The sequence below is a fragment of the Mercenaria mercenaria genome, chromosome 3, assembly GCF_021730395.1.
Source record: "Mercenaria mercenaria strain notata chromosome 3, MADL_Memer_1, whole genome shotgun sequence".
Classification (NCBI taxonomy): domain Eukaryota; kingdom Metazoa; phylum Mollusca; class Bivalvia; order Venerida; family Veneridae; genus Mercenaria; species Mercenaria mercenaria.
Genome location: NC_069363.1, coordinates 97,696,015 through 97,721,473, shown reverse-complemented (window position 1 = coordinate 97,721,473; position 25,459 = coordinate 97,696,015). Strand labels below are relative to the sequence as shown.

Genomic DNA, 25,459 nt, shown 5'->3' with positions numbered 1-25,459 from the left:
ATCAAATTACTAGCACCCTTCTTCACGGTGAGCTTTTGACATTGAAATGAACATAAGGTCAGTTTATATATGTTTATGGGTTTCATTGCATGAGAAATAACAGATTGCTTCAAGTAAAAGATACAATTGATGTAGTACTAAAATCTTATTTTGAATTGAATGCTTAGGAAATTGAATGCACTTGGAATTTAAGTATAGCAAATGAACCTGTGAAAGTTACTTAATCTTAATCACTTTGAAAAGAAACAATTAGCATTTCATATACTGTAGTTATCATAAGAGATAGTTTAAAGGCCCAGTAATACTTCGAATGAAATAATTACAAGTAGCATTTATTTAACCAAAAAAGTTATCTTTCGGACAAAATTAGCGTTTATTTGCTCAGAAAATAATCACAGTGTTACTTTTTAACTTGAAATTATACAACAGAAATATAGGACAGTATCTTTTCAATGATATTACAAAAAAAAGAAGAGTGAAATGTCTTACTTGTTACTTATTCGTTCGCGAATAAGTAACAGAAGAATTATCAAAAGATGAATTCAAAAATCGATCACAATTATGTAGAGTATGATTATGTAAGCTATAACAAGTCATATAAATTTGGTTCTAAACATGTCTGAATTATATTAAACCCGTACGTTACTTAAAACTTATTTGTGCACGAATAAGTAAAACATGCATTTGCACTAGATGCAGTGCCAAATCTTATGTTCAACATGATTGACTAACCCTCAACAAGTCCTATAAAACCGATTTTGAACATGTCTGAATTATATTGAACCCGCACGTTACTTGTTACTTATTCGGCCGCGAATAAGTAACAGAAGAATTACCACAAGATGAAGTCGCAAATCGAACATACTTATGTCGAGTGTGATTGAGTAAGCTATAACAAGTCATATAAATTTGGTTCTGAACATGTCTGAATTATATTAAACCCATACGTTACTTATTACTTATTTGTGCACAAATAAGTAAAACATGCACTAGCACTAGATGCAGTGCCAAATCTTATGTTCAGCATGATTGACTAGCTCTCAACAAGTCCTATAAAACCGATTTTGAACATGTCTGAATTATATTGAACCCGCACATTTCTTGTTACTTATTCGGCCCCGAATAAGTAACAGAAGAATTACCACAAGATGAAGTCGCAAATCGAACATACTTATGTCGAGTATGATTCAGTCAGCTAAAAGAAGTCATATAAATTTGGTTCTGAACATGTCTGAATTATATTAAACCCATACGTTACTTATTACTTATTTGTGCACAAATAAGTAAAACATGCACTAGCACTAGATGCAGTGCCAAATCTTATGTTCAGCATGATTGACTAGCTCTCAACAAGTCCTATAAAACCGATTTTGAACATGTCTGAATTATATTGAACCCGCACGTTACTTGTTACTTATTCGGCCGCGAATAAGTAACAGAAGAATTACCACAAGATGAAGTCGCAAATCGAACATACTTATGTCGAGTGTGATTGAGTAAGCTATAACAAGTCATATAAATTTGGTTCTGAACATGTCTGAATTATATTAAACCCATACGTTACTTATTACTTATTTGTGCACAAATAAGTAAAACATGCACTAGCACTAGATGCAGTGCCAAATCTTATGTTCAGCATGATTGACTAGCTCTCAACAAGTCCTATAAAACCGATTTTGAACATGTCTGAATTATATTGAACCCGCACGTTACTTGTTACTTATTCGGCCGCGAATAAGTAACAGAAGAATTACCACAAGATGAAGTCGCAAATCGAACATACTTATGTCGAGTGTGATTGAGTAAGCTATAACAAGTCATATAAATTTGGTTCTGAACATGTCTGAATTATATTAAACCCATACGTTACTTATTACTTATTTGTGCACAAATAAGTAAAACATGCACTAGCACTAGATGCAGTGCCAAATCTTATGTTCAGCATGATTGAATAGCTATCAACAAGTCCTATAAAACCGATTTTGAACATGTCTGTATTATATTGAACCCGCACGTTACTTGTTACTTATTCGGCCGCGAATAAGTAACAGAAGAATTACCACAAGATGAAGTCGCAAATCGAACATACTTATGTCGAGTGTGATTGAGTAAGCTATAACAAGTCATATAAATTTGGTTCTGAACATGTCTGAATTATATTAAACCCATACGTTACTTATTACTTATTTGTGCACAAATAAGTAAAACATGCACTAGCGCTAAATGCAGTGCCAAATCTGATGTTCAGCATGATTGACTAGCTCTCAACAAGTCCTATAAAACCGATTTTGAACATGTCTGAATTATATTGAACCCGCACGTTACTTGTTACTTATTCGGCCGCGAATAAGTAACAGAAGAATTACCACAAGATGAATTCGCAAATCGAACATACTTATGTCGAGTGTGATTGAGTAAGCTATAACAAGTCATATAAATTTGGTTCTGAACATGTCTGAATTATGTTACACCCATACGTTACTTATTACTTATTTGTGCACAAATAAGTAAAACATGCACTAGCACTAGATACAGTGCCAAATCTTATGTTCAGCATGATTGACTAGCTCTCAACAAGTCCTATAAAACCGATTTTGAACATGTCTGAATTATATTGAACCCGCACGTTACTTGTTACTTATTCGGCCGCGAATAAGTAACAGAAGAATTACCACAAAATGAAGTCGCAAATCGAACATAGTTATGTCGAGTGTGATTGAGTAAGCTATAGCAAGTCATATAAATTTGGTTCTGAACAGTCTGAATTATATTAAACCCATACGTTACTTATAAATTATTTGTGCACAAATAAGTAAAACATGCACTACCACTAGATGAATTGCCAAATCTTATGTTCAGCATGATTGACCAGCTCTCACCAAGTCCTATAAAACCGATTTTGAACATGTCTGAATTATATTGAACCCGCACGTTTCTTGTTACTTATTCGGCCGCGAATAAGTAACAGAAGAATTACCACAAGATGAAGTCGCAAATCGAACATACTTATGTCGAGTGTGATTGGGTAAGCTATAACAAGTCATATAAATTTGGTTCTCAACATGTCTGAATTATATTAAACCCATACGTTACTTGTTACTTATTTGTGCACAAATAAGTAAAACATGCACTAGCACTAGATGCAGTGCCAAATCTTATGTTCAGCATGATTGACTAGCTCTCAACAAGTCCTATAAAACCGATTTTGAACATGTCTGAATTATATTGAACCCGCACGTATCTTGTTACTTATTCGGCCGCGAATAAGTAACAGATGAATTACCACAAGATGAAGTCGCAAATCGAACATACTTATGTAAAGTATGATTTAGTAAGCTATAACAAACCATATAAATTTGGTTCTGAACATGCCTGAATTATATCAAACCCGTACGTTACTTATTACTTATTTGTGCACGAATAAGTTAAACATATACTAGCACCAGATGCAGTGCCAAATCTTATGTTCAGCGTGATTCAGTAGCCTTTCACAAGTCCTATAAAACCAATTTTGAACATGCCTGAATTATATTGAACCCGTACGTTACTTGTTATTTTTTCAAGTATCAGAATCTATACTGCCAGAAGATGTCGCAATTCGTATGTGCAGTGGGTGCGAATAACTGAAAGATTAAGCTTCCCCTGATGAAGCCGCAAATCGAGCACAAGTATGTGAAAAAAAATCATCTATAATAAGAGTTAAAAAATCTGTTTCTTAACATGTAATAATATCGTACTATTACTACTCAGGATGCGAAAGAAACAGCCCGGTATGCGCTAATACAGGAAGTTACGAAACGGAAGTTGCTGTATCCCAATTTTTTAAAGCGCCTTCGTAGAAACCGGGATACAGACAGCGTTCCTGAGCCTTCCGCTGAAAATGTAAACAATGAAATGTCAAAAGTGTTTTAAACGATTATAACATGATATGACTACTTTTTTCTTTATAAACAGACCTTTAAGAAAATTTATGTATTACTGTAAACTGTTATATATGTGCAGTGCCAGCTCAGCTGTCCAGAAGGCAGCACAATATCCATCTTTATAATTCAATTCACGTTTCGATCATCTGTTTTGACGCTCATTAGTTTTAATAGAATTAAGATAAAGATTAAGATATATATTTTTAGCTTGACTATTCGAAGAATAAGTAGAGCTATCCTACTCTCGTCGGCGTCACACCTTGTTTTAAGTTTTTCGTACCAGTTCACTTTTTTACAAAGTGTTATGAGATAAGCATTGAAACTTTCAACTCTTGCAGGTCTAGGAAAGTGGAGTATTTACAGATTATTTGTAAATTTACAGATCAAATGTTTGAAAACTGCTAAAATTATATTTAGACACAAAATCGCAGCTTGAAATTAATTGATTTACTTATGGTATGTATAAATAAAGGTCATTTGTGTGTTTCAGTCATTTCTGTTGACTTTGATTTTTCTTAAAATGCCAAAAACTGAAAGTCAACAAAAATGGCTGAAACCCACAAATGACCTTAATTTATAATAAATTAATTCCAAGCTGCGGTTTTGAGGATAAATGTAATTTCATCAGTTTTCATACACACAATCCGTAAATTTACAGATTGAAAAATCTGTAAATTTATAGATTATCTGTAAATTTACAGATAATCTGTAAATACTCCACTTTCCTAGACCTGTCTTGTTTACCATCACCATGTCCAGTTGTAGGCAAGAGTACATAATTCTATCAAGGATTCTGGCTGAATTATGGCCCCTTTTAACTTAGAAATCTCGGTTATGTTTTTCGTACCAGTTCACATTTTGTGTTTACAAAGTGTTTGATATATGGCATTGAAACTTTTATCACATGTTTATTATTACAGTCTATAGCTGTAGGCAAGAGTAAATAACTCTGTCAACTATTTTGGCTGAATTATGGGCCTGCTTGGACTTGGAAATAGTACGATTTTTGTACAAATCCATGTTTTGTCAAAACTATTTGACAAACGGGTTTGAAACTTTGAACAAATGTTTATCATCATGATTTCCATCTGTAAGCAATAGTACTGTTAAGTATTTCGGTTGAAGTATGCCCTTTTTGGACTTGGAAATTGAAATAGTTTTACCCCATACTTCCATCAATGCTTCAAAGGAGCATGTTGTTAACATACAGCTCTTGTTGTGTACTGGTACCTAGTTTTATCTGTTCTGCAGCAGAGTTAGTTAGTTCCATTTTGATAATCTCCTGCTTTAAATGTCTGTCATTGTTTTCCATGAACAGGTTGAAGACTGACTAGAAAAACAGAATGCACCAAAAGTTTGTAACACCTGCACCAGAGCATATGCATGACACCTACAGCTTACATTTGACAGTGGCAGTTAGGACAGTAGGTACATGTAAATCTTCCCTGATTTTTGAAATGTCCCAAGCATATTTCCTCATTAGTTATTGGAACATTAGACTGCACCTAAAAATGATGTATTTTTTTTCAGGTTTTATTAGCTTACCTGAGCACGAAGTGCTCAAGGTGAGCTTTTGTGATTGCCCTGTGTCCGTCGTCGTCCGTTCGTCCGTCCGTCGTCAACAATTTGACACTCTAGAGGTCACAATTTTTACCTAATCTTAATGAAACTTGGTCAGAATGTTACCCTCAATAACATCTTGGACAAGTTCGATATTGGGTCATCTGGGGTCAAAAACTAGGTCACCAGGTCAGATGAAAGGAAAAGCTTGTTAACACTCTAGAGGTCACAATTTTGGCTCAATCTTAATGAAACTTGGTCAGAATGTTACCCTTAATAAAATCTTGGACGAGTTTGATTTTGGGTCATCTGGGGTCAAAAACTAGGTCACCAAGTCAAATCAAAGGAAAAGCTTGTTAACACTGTAAAGGTCACATTTATGACTATATCTTCATGAAACTTGGTCAGAATATTAATCTTAATGATCTCAGGGTCTAGTTTGAATCTGGGTCATGTGGGGTTAAAAACTAGGTCAAATCAAAGGAAAAGCAAGTTAACACTCTAGAGGCCACATTTATGATCATATCTTAATGAAACTTGGTCAGAATGTTAATCTTGATGATCCATAGATCAGGTTAAAATCTGGGTCAGGTGGGGTCAAAAACTAGGTCACCAGGTCAAATCAAAGGAAAAGCTTGTTAACACTCTAGAGATCACAATTTTGGCCCAATCTTAATGAAACTTGGTCAGAATGTTACCCTCAATAAAATCTTGGACGAGTTCGTTATTGGGTCATCTGTGTTCAAAAACTAGGTCACCGGGTCAAATCAAAGGAAAAGCTTGTTAACACTGTAGTGCCCACATTTATGACATATCTTAATGAAACTTGGTCAGAATGTTAATCTTGATGATCTATAAGTCAAATTTAAATCTGGGTCAGGTGGGGTCAAAAACTAGGTCACCAGGTCAAATCAAAGGAAAAGCTTGTTAACACTCTAGAGGCCACATTTAAGACTGTATCTTCATGAAACTTAATCAGAATGTTAGTCTTGATGATCTTTAGGTCAAGTTTGAATCTGGGTCATGTGGGATCAACAACTAGGTCACCAGGTCAACTCAAAAGAAAAGCTAGTTAACACTTTAGAGGCTACATTTATGACCATATCTTAATGAGAGTTGGTCAGAATGTTGATCTTGATGATCTTTAGGTCAATAGGTCAGGTGAGCATTACAGGGCCTTCATGGCCTTCTTGTTTAAGAACATTCTGGCACTGAAATGTGGTAATGTTGTCGACACTCTACCTTGCAATATCTAGATATTTTTATGGTATTACCAGGATGGTGCCAAACTCATACATGTGCTTTAAATGAAATCATGTTTATCTATTTTTATTGATTCTACAAATAAGTGATAAGAACAAGAATGAGTAATATTCAGTTGTTACGTTATTTTCGTTATAGCACATGTTAGTTTATTACATGTATTACCTTCTTTGTACCTTTCTTTATTTTCAGTTAGATTTTTATTGAATTCTGACATGATGTTGTGAAGATGATGGAGGCTACAGTATTACGTCCTTTGGACTGTAAGATTTTTCTGTTGAATGTTTAGTATGCTGTATTGTTGCATATCTTTTAATAATAGAAGCAAATGCTCCAAACAGCCATATCAGCATCAGAATTTCTGGATGTCTGTTAATAATAAATGCATAAGTACTCTTTACATTTGGTATGATGTGTACCATTTTCTGATTACTTAATCTTTTGTATGATCTAAGTTATCCTTTTAGATGATAAATTTTTGTATCCTTGTTATGTACAGACTGCATAATTTGTCCACTGAATTTTGGATTGTTTTTTTGTTGTATACTAATTTTTTTTCATTAATCAAACAATTTCAGTAAATAGCCCAGCAAACAGAAAAAGGAAAAGGATATGTACTTCTCCATTCGTTTCACCTGTACCAAAAAAGAATGTGAGTAATGCAAACTTATTAAAGACTGTTACTTATTGCTCTGATTTGACGTAAGGTCAAAGTTATATAAAAGTAGTTTCATTCAGATAGCTTTGATTTTAAAAATTTAAAATCTAACTTGAGAGAACTAATCAGTATTTAATGTAAAAGTATTATTATGTTTATATAATTCATTAACTTTTTGTTTGTGGCCAAAGACTCATGAACCTGAAGATGTTGTACAATTTTATGAGAAGGGGACACAAACAGATGGCATTTTCCCAATGTGTGTATGTCAGGGAAGTCAACTTCAAAGGTAATGTAATATCTATATGTGTAAGTCATTGTTTTTTATGTAATCAGACATGTGGCCGATTACTTTGAAAAGTAATCGATTATTAAGACATTTTTTAATAATCGATTATTAATTGATTAACAGACCAATTTCTATTAATCGTATAAGATTCTTTCACTGGTTATAGGTGCAGATGGGAATTTCCGGCCTCAAGGGTAACTGTTTAGGCGGTAACGAGGTTCCTACCGAGTTACCGCCTAAACAGTTACCTGAGAGCCGGATATTCCCATCTGCACCTATAACCAGTGACAGAATTTTTTTCTTGCATACCGATATCAAGATATAATAATAAAAATAAAATCAATTGAACGGCTTTCTTTTTATAACTATTTCTTATAGCAGCGTATTTAAACAAAGCGCGGGAAACCAACGTCCGTAAACAGGAATGATGTCATGTCATTTCAAAGACAAATAACGTGTTTAGTTCCGGTTTTGTTTTAACAGCTGCAGCATAACGTTATGAGTTTTGAATAAAATAATGTGTTTTGAATCGAGTAATATACTATTAGGAACAAAGAGGAACTGTCAAGGTATTGGATTTTTATTCCGTTTTTCGAAAAAAAATATAAATAACTACATAAATCTTCTACATATATGCTGTTCATAATATGTCATTTAAAGCACGAGAGTCATCTTACACCCCGGGGTGTAAGATGGATTTTTCCAGCACCGGTAAAAGTACAGGAAATCCCCGTCTGGTATGCAAGAAATTAAATTATTAATCAGTAACCCAAAGTGATCATGATTACTAACAAGTCTGAACTACTCTGGGTGCAAATTATTTTATAAATGGCACAAATATATTTTCAGGCAAAAGGACTAAACAATGTTGACATCTAAGGAAGATTAGTATACAAGAATATACCTTGAATAGTGTTAACTAAACTTACCAAATCATGGTCACAAGCTAAGAGCAATTATGAAATTCAGATTTTTTTTATTTCTTGAATAAATAGGGTGTCTTTTTCCCCATATTAACTTTACCAACTTTTATATCTACATACATATTTTTGTATGGCGATTTAAAACTGTGCCCTGAGGCAACGTCCAGGCAGATGTATGAAATTGGGTACACCTAAATTAGGTGATAATTGTCAATATCCTGAAAGTGTAATCTTCTAACCATACTTGTTAATTGCCACACATTTATGACATGTATGACCACAATGCTGTACATTATAAGGTAATGATCAGCCTCATATATAAACAAGTAATCATATATTAATCGTAAAATAATCATGATTACAGCCTAATTTTCTTCATAAATCAATTAAATGATTAATCATAAATCAGGGAAAAGTATGATTAATGATTAATGAAGAATAATGAAAAATATTAATTGATTATTAATCATTATGATTACTTTAATCGATTACCCCATGTCTGTATGTAATATAATCAAGTTGAGGAATGTATATTACAAAAAGTAGAAAAGTAATTTTAACCTCTGGAAATTTTAGTTTTGTTCATGTTTTGTTGATATGGTTATAGTTTGACATATATGTTTTAATGATAAAATAGAAGTCTTCCTTTTGTATATGTGTAACTCATTGTTTTGTATGTGATGTAATGATCTTAAGGAATGTATATTATCATTTGTCTTCTAAAGGTAAGTCTTCTTCTTCTTCAAATAAATAGATCAATTGCAAAGACAAACAGACAGAGCGATACCAAAGAAAATGCTGATATAAATTGTGTATTACGAAGTCTCCTGGTAAGTTGAAATTTGATGCGATTAACCATTACTAAGTTAGGACTAAAAAATGTATGTTTCCGGGAACATGCTCAAAAAATTTAGGGTAAGTAGGTTGGAATTATGTCCCCCCCCCCCCCCCCCCCCCCCCCCCTCACTGGGGGAGACATATTGTTTTTGCCCTGTCCGTCCGTCCGTCTGTACGTCACACTTCATTTCCGAGCAATAACTGGAGAACCATTTGACCTAGAACCTTCAAACTTCATAGGTTGGTAGGGCTTATGGAGGTGATGACCCGTATTGTTTTTGGGGTCAAAGGTCAAGGTCACAGGGGCCTGAACATGGAAAACCATTTCCGGAAAATAACTTGAGAACCACTTGACCTAGAATGTTGAAACTTAATAGGATGATTGGACATGCAGAGTAGATGACCCCTAATTATTTTGGGGTCACTTGATCAAAGGTCAAGGTCACAGAAGCCAGAACAGTGACTTGAGAACCACTAGGCCGAGAGTGTTGAAACTTAGCGGGATGACTGGACATGCCAAGTAGATGATCCCTATTGCAGCCAACCATCAGTTGACTTTCGCTCCTGACCCCTATTGACTTCTTGCCTATAGGACTTTGCATTGGGGGAGACATGCACTTTTTTATAAAAGAAATTCCTAGGATTTTTTTTATTTTATTTTTGTTAAAGAATTGTCAGAAATAATTTTTGTGTCAAAAAATGAATACAAATAGGGTGGTTATGCTTTTAGAGCATCTGTAAGTTGATTTCAAACATCACTGGCCATGTTAAAAGCATAAAAAGTGCAGTTTTGAAAAGAAATTGTATAAAATATTCTCCAAGGCCATAAAAACATTTAGGGTCAGGGCAAAAATTTAGGGTAAGTTGTGATACCGGACACATTTTTTTTCACCTTATGTTATTCAGAAGTCGTGTGAATTTAAAATTCATTCAAAAACAAAATTTAAAATTATCAATAATTATTGTTGACAGATTAGAACTTAGGCTTTAGATTGCCTGTATGAGTAGTATTAAATAAGGATCTGAATTTCTTTTCATAAAATTTTATTGGAATATAAATTTTAAGAAACTTTTGTATTCACAGCAAGACAATAATGATGATCAGAGAAGTTCATTAACAGCACAGAGAGGTTCATTAACTGCACAGAGAGGTTCATTAACAGCACAGACAGCACAGAGAGGTTCATTAACCGCACAGACAGTACAGAGAGGTTCATTAACAGCACAGACAGCACAGAGAGGTTCATTAACCGCACAGACAGCACAGAGAGGTTCATTAACAGCACAGAGAGGTTCATTAACCGCACAGACAGTACAGAGAGGTTCATTAACAGCACAGACAGCACAGAGTGGTTCATTAACAGCACAGACAGCACAGAGAGGTTCATTAACCACACAGACAGCACAGAGAGGTTCATTAACCACACATACAGCACAGAGAGGTTCATTAACAGCACAGACAGCACAGAGAGGTTCATTAACCACACAGACAGCACAGAGAGGTTCATTAACCACACATACAGCACAGAGAGGTTCATTAACAGCACAGACAGCACAGAGAGGTTCATTAACAGCACACAATCAGGTAAATTAATTATATCCCAACACCTGGGTTTGAGACTTGTATTGATTTAGTGCTGTCACTTTGTCTTGACGTCCGTTTGCCACAAAGTTTGTCAGTTGAAATTGATAATTTAATTAATGATAATTCGGAAGCATGATTTTATATAAAGTTGGCATGGTCTTCTTAAATAATTCAGCATAGTTATGCCAAATTATATTTTGTCTGTGTTATTTCTAGTTTACCACTGGTTTGACTTCTACCATTTTACTGGAGTGATCAGTGCTGATCCAGGGCTTTCCATAATTATATAACAGAGGCCTATATAAAGCCCCTCCCAAATCCAAAAATATAGTACTTTTAGCGCGAGTATTCAAAGAAAAGTCTAAATATTCTACTCAAGTTGGTGTAGGCATCACACTTTGGTTTAAATTTTGCATGCAAGTATATATGGCAATCATTTAAAGGCATATAGCTTTTATTTTTAGCTCACCTGAGCCAAAGGCTCATGGTGAGCTTTTGTGACCGCTCAATGTCAGTTGTCCGTCAACAATTTCTAAAAAACATCTTCTTCTTGAAAACCACTGGGCAGAATTACACGAAACTTGGCAGGAATGATCCTTGGATGGCCCCCTTCCAAAATTATTACAAGAATTGAATTCCATGCATAACTCTGGTTGCAATGGCAATGAAAAGGAAAATCTTAAAAAATCTTCTTGTCCAAAACCGCAGAGCCTAGGGCTTTGATATCTGGTGTGTAGCATTATCTAGTGGTCCTCTACCAAAATTATTCAAATTATCCCCCTAGGATTAAATATGGCACTGCCCCGGGGGTCCCAAGTTTTACATTGACTTATATAGGAAAAAAAAGTTTAAAAATCTTCTTTTCCGAAACCACAACACTTAGACCTTTGATATTTGGTTTGTAGCATTGTCTTATGGTCTTCAACCAAAATTGTTCAAATTGTACTACTGGGGTGAAAAGAGGCCCTGCCCTGTGGGTCCCAAGTTTTGTATAGACTTATATAGAAAGAAACTTTAAAAATCTTTTTGTCTTTATTTTTTATGTAAATGAATACACCTTAGCAGCTTCTAATTAGATTTGTTTGTTCACGTTATTTGTGTCTTCCATGGTAAGAAATAGTCATATTAGATAACTTTTGATTGAACATTTATCGATATGAATACTTTACTAATATATATTCAGCGGAATAAGTTAACAAGCTATCAGATGCTGAACTAACATTTTTTTGTTCTTCTTGAAAAAACATACTAAAAAGTCCTTCCGCTTTTGCATAGACAGAAGCACATCACCTAAGATTCAACTGGTACATTGTGTAAAACAGACACCAGAATTGTTTGTTGTGCATGATACCTTTATAATTATGCACTTAAGAGGTCAAACAATAAACAACGTTTTGTGTTGCAACTTATTTAAAGTTTTCCATGCAACAGAAATCGATCTAAAGAAAGGGTTCAATGAACTTTCACTGAAACACGAGTCTGTGCTGTTTCTCAAACAAAAAATATTTCTCATTTCAAATATAATGCTGTTCGAAGTCAGTGCGAATGTTATTTCGTGCGATTTTTTTAAAGAAAGCCCATTTCTCCCAATGTAGAAAATGAATTCCTGTGTAATGGTGAAATCTGGTAAGCATAAAACATCAGAAATGATTTAAAACAGATGTAGAATAAATGAAAGAAACTGAAAGATCTTTATTTCTTAGAGCAATGTGTATAGATATAATCAAAGTTTCTATTTCAGAACAGATATTTAATCATTCTCCGTAGTGTTTAACTATAAACAAAAATAAAAGAAGAGAATCCCGCGCTCTAGTGACGAAAATAAGATCTACATAGTAGGTATTTTCATAATCAGACGAGCTAAATAAAAATAATATCTGTTCAACAAGTTGGTGTCTCTTTTTAAAAGAAGAAAAACGGAAATAGAAATGTCAAAATACCGAGCGCAACAATAAGATAAGATTTATTTTGAGTCGGCAAGACTATAAGAAATAAAGAACTAGACTTTAACAGGCAGCACTGTTTTCCTCAGTGTGTTAAGAGGACGTTCACACTGTTGCCATATATCCTTTCGACTACCGCTATCGTACACCGACGCACTACCCGAGACGCCATATGCAGACTATATTTTTGGGATTCTCCATTACCGCTATTGTTTTGCAGGCGGGCTACCGCAGACGACTAATACGTACCAGAAAAATGGGGGTGCTCATTTCCATAGCGCATAATGCAGTATTTGGGTAAAAATTGTATTTTTTCGCAATTGAAAATAGAAGGAATTAACAAAAATATACTACATTTTTATGCTGCGGTAATTTTTATGTAAAACGGTTGCTACACTATGGTAGTTATGTCCATTGTGTGGTTATTGGTATAACTACACTGTGGCACAACTTATAGTTTCTTGTTTCCTGCAGTAGTCTACTATGGTATTTATATGCAGATAAAACAAACAGGTAATGTTATTTATTAAAAGTCACATATTTAAACGGCCACTGCATCACTGTGGCAGTACATGCTATTTTGTGTGAATATGTATTAATACGCTGCGGCACTCTCTTTGGTTTCGCATGCCCTGCATTGAACTACTGTGGTAATCGGGGGAATAAATAATGCCTACAGGATAAGTTTTGATTACTAGTATAATCCTTTCGCAGGGTAACTTTCTCAGCACTGTGGAAGTGCACTTAATTTCATTTAATATGTATAACTACACTATGGCACTGCCTTAAAACTCAAGTTTCTCACAAAAGTCTACTATAGTTCTTAGTAACAGGACGAGTAAAACTACACTGCGGTACTATATTGAAATTCGTTCTTCCTGCAAACGTCTACTGTGGTAATTATTTGCAGAGTGGTTTGTTGCTGTACCACTTCCTCCCTATGTCAGCCCCTCCCCCTCCCCAATCCCGTCTAACAAGACATATGCATCCCCACTCCTATACCTAGATCCTCACTCCCTGTAATTACTATAAGTACTCCTTTTTCCAGGCACCATAGTGCTTTGGAATTCCCTTCCAGTACAACTTGTGCAAGCCCCAACCCTGAACCAGTTTAGGCAGGGTGTAACCAAACTTGCACACAATACTTAACATGATAGACCTGTTTCTTTAAACTGCTTTTATCTGTAAACCCTTCTTGTTTTTAACACTATCAACTGTATTCATGCTTGCAATACACATCGTGTATTACTTTTATTCTCCTGTCCATTCTACTTTTAAAATTCTTGTACAGGCGCGCAGCTGCACGTAATACTCGTAAAGAGGAGTGATGCAGTATAAAAAGATAAATAGATAAACATTTAGTTAATAGTATGTATTAAAGAGAGGCTTTAAAATATTCGTTTTAGTAGATGCAGTTTCTGCATATCTTTGGAAGTTTAAAGTTTATATTAGAGGAAAACAAATAAGTAGAACTAACGAGGAAGGTTGTTGAACATCTGGTTGAACCGTATAGTGTTTCTAGACACATCCCTCTGGCACAGGCGTTCCTTGCCAGCTCAACCCATCTTTGTGGGTCTTTTAATAAGGGCGAAAATTCTTGCCATATGATTTGAAACCACAGATATTAGTCCGACAGAAGGATGTTTCGGCAGGAATAATGTAATACATGTAATACATTATAATTCCTGGTTTCGGTTAGTACAATGAACAAAGGACAGCATATGACACGTCAAATTAAAGATGGAAACATGGTAGCTAGAGTATGGAAGGTTTCGTTCAGGAATTAGGAAACCCAAACAAACGCAGGTAGTTGATACCATTGACCGAGAGTTTGCAGACTCACATGAAATTATCTCAATGTCAGGGCGAACAAATGCTTGTCAGTTTTGCAGTATGAAGAAACTAAAGACCGCCGGTGGTCTCCGAACACGAACGTCATCATTTGGTTGTAAGCAGTGTAAAGACAATTTACACAGGTATAACAATACTCTTCTTATTAAAAAGTTATATTGATCTAATGAGTAGTTTTAAAGTTTTCATGGTATTATTGAGTCATTGCTATGTTACGTGAACTTACTTTCTTTTACTCCATGTATATAAATTGGTTCTGAGTCAACAAGTCGCTCAAATCCAAAAATGTACTCAAATTATCGCTCTGGGTCAAATTTCTCGAAATATTTAAGCATGTCAGAAGAGGAAAAGTCTGTTATTGCATTATATATTCGACTGCTCTTAACAGGTTAATCTTCTTAGTACAGGATAAAATGTTTCGAGAAATCCAGCCCTTAAGTACAAAAGCCAGTTCCAGAGAAGTTGTGCAATAATTGTAGTTGAAAATCAAAATGTCTTGCTTACATAAAAATATTTTTTATATATATATATATTCAGGGTTAATCCCCGTGATCTTTTAAATAATACTTTCAGGGAATGCTTTCTTTCGTATCATGCGTCCAGAACTGGGATTGGCTAACTAAAGGACAAGTCCATACAGACCTCCAATCCGAAAACGTCCGTAAAACTTATGGCAAGAAGAGCAAAATTGGACACTCCAGAAAATCGATTTTAGTATATATAACCATTGCAAATCACTAAATGTTATAATTTGTTACGTTTTAGTATTGCTCATTATTTCTACATTTTGATAAGAAATCCCTTCCTTCAATTTAGCTACATAACGGTTGCAAAAACTCACCCAGGAAGGTACGGTACATATTAAAATAGAAACACCTCGTAAAATGCCAACAAAATTATCTTGGAAATCGACGAAGAAGAAATGACTGTCTGACTAGCGGACATTAAGCGCAAACTGGAGAAAAAAACAGACAGTGTCTAAGATTAGTGACAACATTACATGGTGTACACATTTTACTATGTGTCGTGTGTATATGTACGTTATGTTTTTAGTACGAATGAGAAAGTTTGATTGATTCATCTTTTGATAATTAATTTTCACATGTAATATACTTTTCTAATATGAGCTGTCTCAAGGGAAAAGGTGATTAGAGTTTTGAAATTCAAGAAAAACCTGTTTCATAAAGTTTGGCTTCTTGTGAGTTTTGATACATTGTAATATGGTATAGAAATAATAATCATACAACCGGGCATATTAAATATAGACACATAACTAACTTATTAAACAGTTCTACCGATGACATGTTTATCACAGTGAATTTTGGACATTTTATCTTTCTATGCGTCATTAACAATGCTAATTACCTTACCCCCACCCCCTTGCCTTTAGACGGCTATTCAAAAAATACATGTATATATAGATTAACGGTTATTGTCGTAAGTTGTTGACAAAATTGTTTCATTCTTACTCAGTTTAAACGGACTACAGTACAAATTCAACAAAAAACAGGAAATATTTCATGACTTTTAGTGAACTTTGTGTAACATTACATATGCTCTATGTTACCCTTTGCGATGATTTGTAAGTAATGAATGATCCTCATCTGTTATAGCTTTTACAACTTGCTTTAGTTTAAATATTTATTTTTTTTCTGTCAAATGTTTTTGTTTGCTTTTGATGTTTTACTTTTAGTCTCCTACCCGTTTATCCGGATCGGACTATAGGTAGACTGCCTATCATGAACTTTAGTCCAAAATACGTTGTTCAGGTTGTGTAGCATTTGATATATGATTCTTCTTACTCATACCCGTTCATAGGAGATTGCCTGTACTGTAGTGTTTTCATTCAGTTGTTAATTTTATTGTTTTATGTTATTATTTTCTGTTATAAAAATGTTTTTGTTGTATTTTACTTTTAGTCACCTACCAGTTATGTCAGCGGATCGGACCATGTAAACGCGTCAACTATACGTTATTTAGGTTCATTTAAATTTATTCATATTCATAATCTGTTTTTGTGGTGTATACGATGCAAGTGCCAAAACAAAACTCAAAAATGTCGAATGACACTTCGTGGTAAAACTTATAATAGTAGCTAAAAGTGTCTTTTTCTTAGTTTGTTATGCTATATTGACTTTCAAACAGATTTTAAAATAACTGAATTTATTAATAGCATTATATCTAAATTAGAGCGTATCCCAGTTGCGAGCTGTATTCCGTTGATACTTTTCTTTAAAGTCACAATTAGGGTATCAATTGTTTAATCATATAATGAAAAATTATAAGATCTCATTTCACCGAAAGCACATTCATGTACGGTTTTGAAAACAGATCATTTTAGAGTCTGTTTTTGTTTGAATTTACGGCCATTTTCAACATTATTCCAGTTATATCAGTCAGCCAGTTCAACTAACCATCGTTCCTGGGAAAGACAAGTACTAGACGACAAAGTCCGTAAGCAACTGCCTACTTTTTCACATAAAAAATCCTAGTCGGTAGCACAGCTCGAACCTGCGACCCTCCGTGAGTGAAAGGATTCAGAGATTACAAGTGCACGAATGTATCTCCTACATTACGCACCCGGACTATAAATTAATATAATGAGTATACAAAGGCACATGTGAAATACTGAATACTGTACCATTTATATAGCATTCCAGAGTATCCATGCATTATAATGCATAATGCATGGAGCTCAAAGTCAAAATTACCATTGTGTACTTTGGGATAATTTAAATGCATTCTTACCTAAAGTTTGAGTTTTAAATTTGAAAAGTACAATACTTCCATAGTGGATAAATTTACACACGTCTAGTATGCAAATGGAAGAAGCGATGCGTGCATGTGTATTACCGTTGCAGCGTAAAAACGATGAAGCGTTCTGTAGAGAATTACCACAGTGTATATATGTATGTTCCATGTGCAATAACAATTTAAAATATTACTGCCGTAGTGTATAAATGTACACTATTTCTGATTACCACAGTGAAATTTGTATTTCATGGAAAAAAGTTCAGAACTACCGTAGAGTGAAAGTAACTGGTGAAAAGTCTGCAAAACGCATCAGTGGCAGACCCGTGGTTTTCAGACTTCTAGAATGCCGGAGCCGCATAATGCAGACGTAGTAAAATAGCTTTAAATACCGTAGCGTAGAAATGAGTAATTAATTAAGTTTTAAAAACTGAGTTTGGTAATTACCGCGACGAGCAACCATCAAAACTAATGGGTATTTTTGGAGAGTAATGATCCCTTAATTGTCTAAAAAGGATTTTCTTATCAACAAATTGCGATAACAATGATTTTAGAACATTATTGCGCACGAGACGTTTGGTTTTGTTTTTAAATTTTATGGAGACCTGTAATTTGTTGCGCAATATTATTTAGTATGTCATATGAATGATTTAACTTATTAGTTTAACTGATTTTATACCGTTTTGTTAATAACATAAATGAAAGTTTACACTTCAGATCAAATTCTGCAATAAATAAAAAGCATTCAAATTCCCCCAAGATACAAAGAAAAATTAAAAAATTCCGGTAGTCCTACGCTGTACGATGTCGGTAATCTGGACCCTCGTTTTGATGGTACGTTTTAGGCGTCTGCGGTAGTCAGTCGGTGTATGATAGCGGTAATAGCGACCCCCGTTTTTATGGTACGTATTTGTCTGCTATGGTAGCCGAAAGGATATAACAATATTTGAACGTCCCTACATAATTGCGAAGAAAAACGGAAATAGAACAGGTCAAAATACCGAGCGCAACAATAAGAAAAGATTTATATTGAGTCGGCAAGACTACAAACAATAAAGAACTAGACTTTAACAGGCAGCACTGTTTTCCTCAGTGTGTTAAGAAGACATTCACACTGTTGCCATATATGACAATGTTTGAAGGTCCCTACATAATTGCGAAGAAAAACGGAAATAGAACAGGCCGAAATACTGAGCGCAACAATAAGATAAGATTTATTTTGAGTCGGCAAGACTACAAAAAATAAAGAACTAAACTGTGGTTTACAAACTTCGTAAAATCTTGGGTTATGTTAATTTTCCAAACGTATTTGGTAAAATTATAAAACGTTTTATTAAAAGAGGTTACGACCCTACTGTTTTGAGACATACCGCATGTTTCGTGTTCAACCCGTTTACAGTTGGACACTACGCTTCCCTCTTTGATTGTGTCTGACGGAAGAGGGGGAGGACTCTATGATAAGCAGTTTTTAAATTCTACCAGGACTGAACTGTTTTGATATCTGTCTTCTGGCCTGTTTCGTCGGGCCCTAAAGGGTGTTTCTCTTGTTGCTGTGTCTTCTGAAAAGGTTTTGAGTACATACGTTTTTGATTCTAAAGGTTTGCTTTTTATATATTTATACACGAGCATTTTTGTGTTTACATGTCATGCCTTTTTGTTTCCACTACGTGTGTTAGAGATTCACCTGAAGGGGATTATTTTTATTTACACTGTCCCGTGTCTTTGGAACATGGTGGGGGTAAGAGTGAGGTTGGGTGCGCACTATAAACCGGTTTAAGCTCCCCAGTGGTGTTTTGCCACTGACCGTTCCAAGGCGGTGCGCCACTGTGTTCCTTTGTTTGTTTGTTTTGTTCTTATGTGTTGGCTTTGTGTGCGCGCGTGTGTGTGCGTGCGTGCGTGTGTGTGTGTGTGTGTGTGTGTGTGGTGTGCACGTCTGCGCGCTGTCGGTTTCGTTTTTGGGAGGCTGCGTTTTTGGTACGTGGCATTTCCTGTTTGATGTTTGTCTTTGTTTTTTAACGCTGTTTTCTTCAGTGTGTTAATGATAATATTTGAAGGTCCCTTTATAATTGCGAAAAAGTTGAACTGCGTAGTTCCCACATAAGTACATTAAGTCAGACAGTCTTTAATTATAAGGTTAAAGCATACGCGACATGGAAGCACTCATAAACTGCTTAAAAGTATGGAATAGTTACATATACATGTAAGAAGCGTTCGACAGAGGGTACATCATACGATCGGGTTCTTTTGTTTTAGAAAGTGAAAGTAGATTGATTCGATGACTGCCTAAACATTGACAATGATTTTATTTAAGAGCAAACTACTGTTTATATATATATTATTTCGATTCTAACACGTTATCAAGTATTTTAACACGACCCGGTTAGTTTTCTATGAAACAAAGAAGGATGTAAACTGTGTGTTATTGTCCATGAATTCATTTTTCTGACGTAACAATTTACGTCATAGCGTTAGACGACATAACAGCGTGCTGGAAAAGAAATCAACAGAAATCAGTCAAACATTTTATTGATATCGTCAAGGACATACATATTAATATCGTTGATAACGTGTTAGAATTGAAATGATATATCTCAAACTGATTAGCTCATGAATAAAATCATTGTTTGTCGTTAAGATGCGTATTATTATATCACTGTATTGAAACGGTACCTAGATCTAACTATATTAACAAAAATTAAAATGAAGAAGTTTTGTCAACTTTAATGAAAAAAAATGTAGATTCTGTTTATCAATGAGACTCTGAAAACAATGTATAGTTAGCTGACTTTTGGACATTGCTGTATTGGATATGTGCATAAGGGGTTATGTTCAATTTTCTGCCAAGACATTAATGCTAATAGATCTAGTCTGATGATGAATAAATATGATGGAGCATTTTCATTCTTTGATTTAAAATTTTTTTCAATAATGAACAAATATAACAATACTTATTCTGCATTTAATTGATGTTTTACTACGTACACGAATTTCGTGCGACAACTTTTTAACTTCGCAAGTACTTTCTTAAATTCATAACTTCGTTAATTTGCGAACTTTTGTGAAACAGCTTTTTCATCGTACGAAATGCGTACGAAGTTCGTACGAATAAAAAGCTTCATACCACGTTTTGTGAAACAGGCCCCAGATCTAGAATACAAAAAAGATAGATTTAATTTCATGGCAAATAATGTCAGAGTTTTAACAAAAGGGGAAAACAGCCAATCTTAACGAATGCTTCAAGTCATACGCTATCTACTATAATAAAAAAACATACATGCATTTTTATATTTATTGTTTATTATTATTTTCCTTTATTTTATTATTTTTTTTTGTTTGGCTTGCCTTTTCAGAGAATAGATACTGGACTAACCCGTGCGTCGGCGTCGGCGTCCACGTCGGAGTCATTTTTGCGATTTTGGTTAGATTTTTGTATGTAAGCTGCCATCTCAATACTTACTAATGTGAATGTATTGATACTTCAAACACTTGTCCACTGTCATGAGCTGATAAGCACTGTATAGGTTCCGTAAATATGTTTTGCTTTTTTACAAAATTATGCCACTTTTCCGACTTTAATCTTCATTCAATTGATAAGGCTGTTGAATAATCGAGCTTTGCTGTCCTCTGGCAGCTCTTGCTCCTGTTATTATTATTATAATTATTTTTTGGTTGATTAAAGAATACGGAATGCCATGAAACGAATGTATCAGTGGTTGTAGGTTTGTAGGTAAACTCTGCAGAGCCTCGTTGCCATCTTAGCATACCCGCGAGCTGGATATCGTCCGTCTTCAACTACGAGCAGTGAAATAGTCTTTCAATTTAACGTTAGGAATAAAAACATACTAAGTATAAATGACAACATTTATAACTATGGGTTTTTGTTGCTATCTAATTTTTATGAACATGTTGGCAGATGAATGTGTTCCAAATAATGCCACACACATGCTGAGTGAAAGGAAAACTTGATTTTAGGAAAAAACCTACGAGTCATTGTTTATGAGGAGTAAAATAAATAAATATGTAACTAAAAGGATGTTCATATGAAATTTTATTCGCAATAAGGGTAAATGTAGTTTAAACCTAAGTCATAGACGATTTTAATGAGGAGTAAGGCTTGAAAAGAAAGAAAAAAACAGAACTGTATTCACTTGAATACTGCGTGAGTAGCGATCCACTCGAAACTGCGTTGCGTTATGGTTTTCGCGATTTTTCAGTAACAAATCCAAACAACTCTATGAAAATATGCTCGGATAATCTTAAGAAGAAGCCCTATACTTATGAAGTGCTTCAATCATTTGATCGCCATCCCCGCTTCCCCACTGTAAAAATGAGTTTGAACAAACGACACAAATCTCAGATAAATCAATACATGTGCGAAGAAACGGCCACATTTGCGCCCATGTGCACCCATCCTCTTCATTTAAATCGGGTTTTAACGGGTAGAATTTCCTTTAAATCATACGTACAAGACCGGAAATTCGTAATTTCGTCCATATTTCTCCATTTGTGCAACGTACAATTCATCACCCAAACAACGTTGGTACCACTTGATCTGTTACAGCTATCTAACTTTGTACATGCCTATATTATTGTCACTGATTTGACGATAAACCCGTGTAACTGATATAAAAGTCCAACTTTGAAAATATTACGTACACGACATTGCAACATTAGGTAAAATGCTTATTTTGTGTTTGTTATTTTCACTCGTTTTACGTAATTACATAAAATCGTAACAATTAGTAAAATACTTACTTTCTGTTTGTTATTTTCCGTGGCGATTTGTTATTATAAGTAGACAAGATATTGACCGCGATGGATGACTTTAGGCTGATTGTTCATATCGATTATTTCATTGTAGAAATAAGGGTTGTTTAAGGCAGCCGTCAGTTTTAAATTTATGAATGCAAATGGATGAAGCGTTTTAAGTACACTCCTTTTCAATAATAGGTTGTATCTAATTATGTATTTTAATACAAAGGTCAACCATCAGGGTCAAGTTGCGTCCAATATTACAATACAACATAAAATCTGCATCAGCTTTTAACCCACTAAAACGTACAATATCCATGAGTACAATAATATTATTGTTTTGAAATAGGACAAGTGTTTTTGTGGCTTTGAGTGGCGTGACGTTGAGTGAGTGTGAGAGAGAGAGAGTGTGTATGTCTGGGGGGGGGGGGGGGGGGGGGGGGGGGGGGGGGGATGATGACCCCGGGTGACACAACTGCATGAAATTATTTCAAAACCGGATGTTGTTATTTCTAAATTATATCTAAATAAAACAAAAATAAAATAGGTAAAATTGCATCAAGCGTTTCGTTAGAAGTTCCATGAAGCAAATTGTTGACAACGGATGAATGGACTACGAACGTCAGGCGATCCTAAAACATATCATGAGCAATTTTTGTCTGCACTTAGGTGGGCTGTAATTACTTTTGATTTTATTCATTACAAAAACAAACTGTAAGTACTTGAGCCTGTTTACTCTATAGTTTAATGACTTTTCTACTGATATATTTATATTTATTTAGCAAATGAAAATGTTTTAATTCATTATAAATATAAAAATAATCATAAAACTGTTCATTGCTATTCATTGAACATTGCAGTTAAATTTAAGTTATATTTAGTGAATAATAGCAAAAAAGTTTTAAAATCTAATCAGCAGACGTTTTGATAGATTTAAATAAGTTTTTTTCAATGAAAAAAGCGGTTGGGGTAATCATGTTAACATGTAAAACAAGAGCTGTCACTAATGGTGATAAATGCCCCCGCATCACAATGACCTTTGACCTGGTGACCTTGACCTTTGACCTGCTGACTCCAATGTCAGACGTATTCGTGTACTTAATAAGTACTATCAGCATGTGAAGTTTGAAGGTCCTGGGTGCAGTGGTTCGCGAGTAAAGTGCCTTCATGCAAAAAGTTAACATTGGCCCCTGTGACCTTGACCTTTGACCTGGTACCCTAAAGTCAGTAGGGGTCGTGTACTCAAAAAGTACTATCAGCATGTGAAATTTGAAGGTCCTGGGTGCAGTGGTTCGCGAGTAAGATGCCTTCATGCAAAAAGGTAACATTAGCCCCTGTGACCTTGACCTTTGACCTGGTGACACTAAAATCAGATTAAATTGCATTCATATAAAAAGTTAACATTGGACCCTGTAAACTTGACCTTTGACCTGGTGACCCCAAAGTCAGTAGGGTTCGTGTACTCAATAAGTACTATCAGCATGTGAAGCTTGACGGTCCTGGGTGCAGTGTTTCGCGAATAAAGTGCCTTCATGCAAAAAGATAACATTGACCCCTGTGACCTTGACCTTTGACCTGGTGACTCCAATGTCAGATGTATTCGTGTACTCAATATGTGCTATCAGCATTTGAAGTTCGAAGGTACTGGGTGCAGTGGTTCGCGAGTAAATTGCCTTCATGCAAAAAGTTAACATTGTCCCCTGTGACCTTGACCCTTGACCTGGTGACCCTGAAGTCAGAAGAATTCATGTACACAATAAGTACTATCAGCATGTGAAGTTTGAAGGTCCTGGGTGCAGTGGTTTGCGAGTAAGATGCCTTCATGTAAAAAGTTAACATTGGCTCCTGTGATTTTGACCTTTGACCTGATGACCCCAATGTCAGTTGGATTCGTGTACTCAATAATTACTATCAGCACGTGAAGTTTGAAGGTCCTGGGTGCAGTGGTTCGCGAGTAAAGTGCCTTCATGCAAAAAATTATAATTGGCACTTGTGACCTTTACCTTTTACCTGGTGACCCAACTGTCAACAGGGTTCGTGTACTCAATAAATACTCCCAGCATGTGAAGCTTGATGGTCCTTGGTGTAGTGGTTCTCGAGTAAAGTGCCTTCATGCAAATAGTTAACATCAGCCCCTGTGACCTTGACCTTCGACCTGGTTACTCCAAAGTCAGAAGAGTTTGTGATCTCAATAAGTGCTATCAGCAAGTGAAGTTTGAAGGTCCTGGGTGCAGTTGTTCGCGGGACAAGTGCCTTCATGCAAAAAGGTAACATTGGCCCCGGTGACCATGACCTTTGACCTGGTGACCCTAAATTCAGTAGCTTTCGTGTAATTAATAAATACTATCAGCATGTTTAGCTTGAAGGTCCTTGGTGTAGTGGTTCGCAAGTAAAGTGCCTTCGTGCAAAATGTTATCATTAGCCCTTGTGACCCTGACCTTTGGTCGGGTGACCCCAAAGTCAGGTGGATTCGTGTACTCAATAAGTACTATCAGCATTTGAAGTTTGAAGGTCCTGGGTGCAGTGGTTCTCGAGTAAAATGCCTTCATGCAAAAAGATATCATTGGACCCTGTAAACTTGACCTTTGACCTGGTGACCCTAAAATCAGAAGGATTCGCGTACTCAATAATTGTTATCAGCATTTGAAGTTTTGAAGGTCCTGGGTGCAGTGGTTCGCGAGTAAAGTGCCTTCATACAAAAAGTTAACATTGGCCCCTCTGACCTTGACCTTTGACATGGTGACCCTAAAGTCAGTAGAGTTCGTGTACACAATAAGTACTATCAGCATTTGAATTTTGAAGGTCCTGGGTGCAGTGGTTTGCGAGTAAACTGCCTTCATGCAAAAAGTTAACATTGGCCCCTGTGACCTTGACATTTGACCTGGTGACCCCAATGTCAGTGGAGTTCGTATACTTAATAAGTACTATCAGCATGTGAAGTTAGAAGGTCCTGGGTGCAGTTGTTCGCGAGTAAAGTGCCTTCATGCAAAATAATAACATTGGCCCCTCTGACCTTGACCTTTGATCTGATGACCCCAAAGTCAATAGGGGTCGTGTACTCTATAAGTACTATCAGCATATGAAGTTTGAAGGTCCTGGATGCAGTGGTTCGCGAGTAAAGTGC

At 35.4% G+C, this 25,459-nt stretch overlaps 1 protein-coding gene across 1 annotated transcript; it reads left to right on the top strand.

Moving 5' to 3' along the window:
* Positions 1 to 5,131: 5,131 nt before the first annotated feature.
* Positions 5,132 to 12,064, top strand: LOC123559771 (EF-hand calcium-binding domain-containing protein 5-like). Its single transcript, XM_053537702.1, has 6 exons — positions 5,132 to 5,351; positions 6,939 to 7,009; positions 7,325 to 7,398; positions 7,596 to 7,693; positions 9,371 to 9,446; positions 10,538 to 12,064. Exons 2-6 carry the CDS (start codon positions 6,976 to 6,978, stop codon positions 11,045 to 11,047), a joined length of 792 nt encoding a protein of 263 aa, XP_053393677.1. The 5' UTR covers positions 5,132 to 5,351; positions 6,939 to 6,975; the 3' UTR covers positions 11,048 to 12,064.
* Positions 12,065 to 25,459: the final 13,395 nt, after the last annotated feature.

What these genes read in the sequence shown, in the direction of transcription:
- LOC123559771 (XM_053537702.1), top strand. Translation starts at nt 6,976, where the DNA reads ATGATGGAGGCTACAGTATTACGTCCTTTGGACT. An exon ending in AGTATTACGTCCTTTGGACT is followed by an intron (nt 7,010 to 7,324) that starts GTAAGATTTTTC and finishes AAACAATTTCAG; the next exon opens with TAAATAGCCCAGCAAACAGA. An exon ending in CACCTGTACCAAAAAAGAAT is followed by an intron (nt 7,399 to 7,595) that starts GTGAGTAATGCA and finishes TTGTGGCCAAAG; the next exon opens with ACTCATGAACCTGAAGATGT.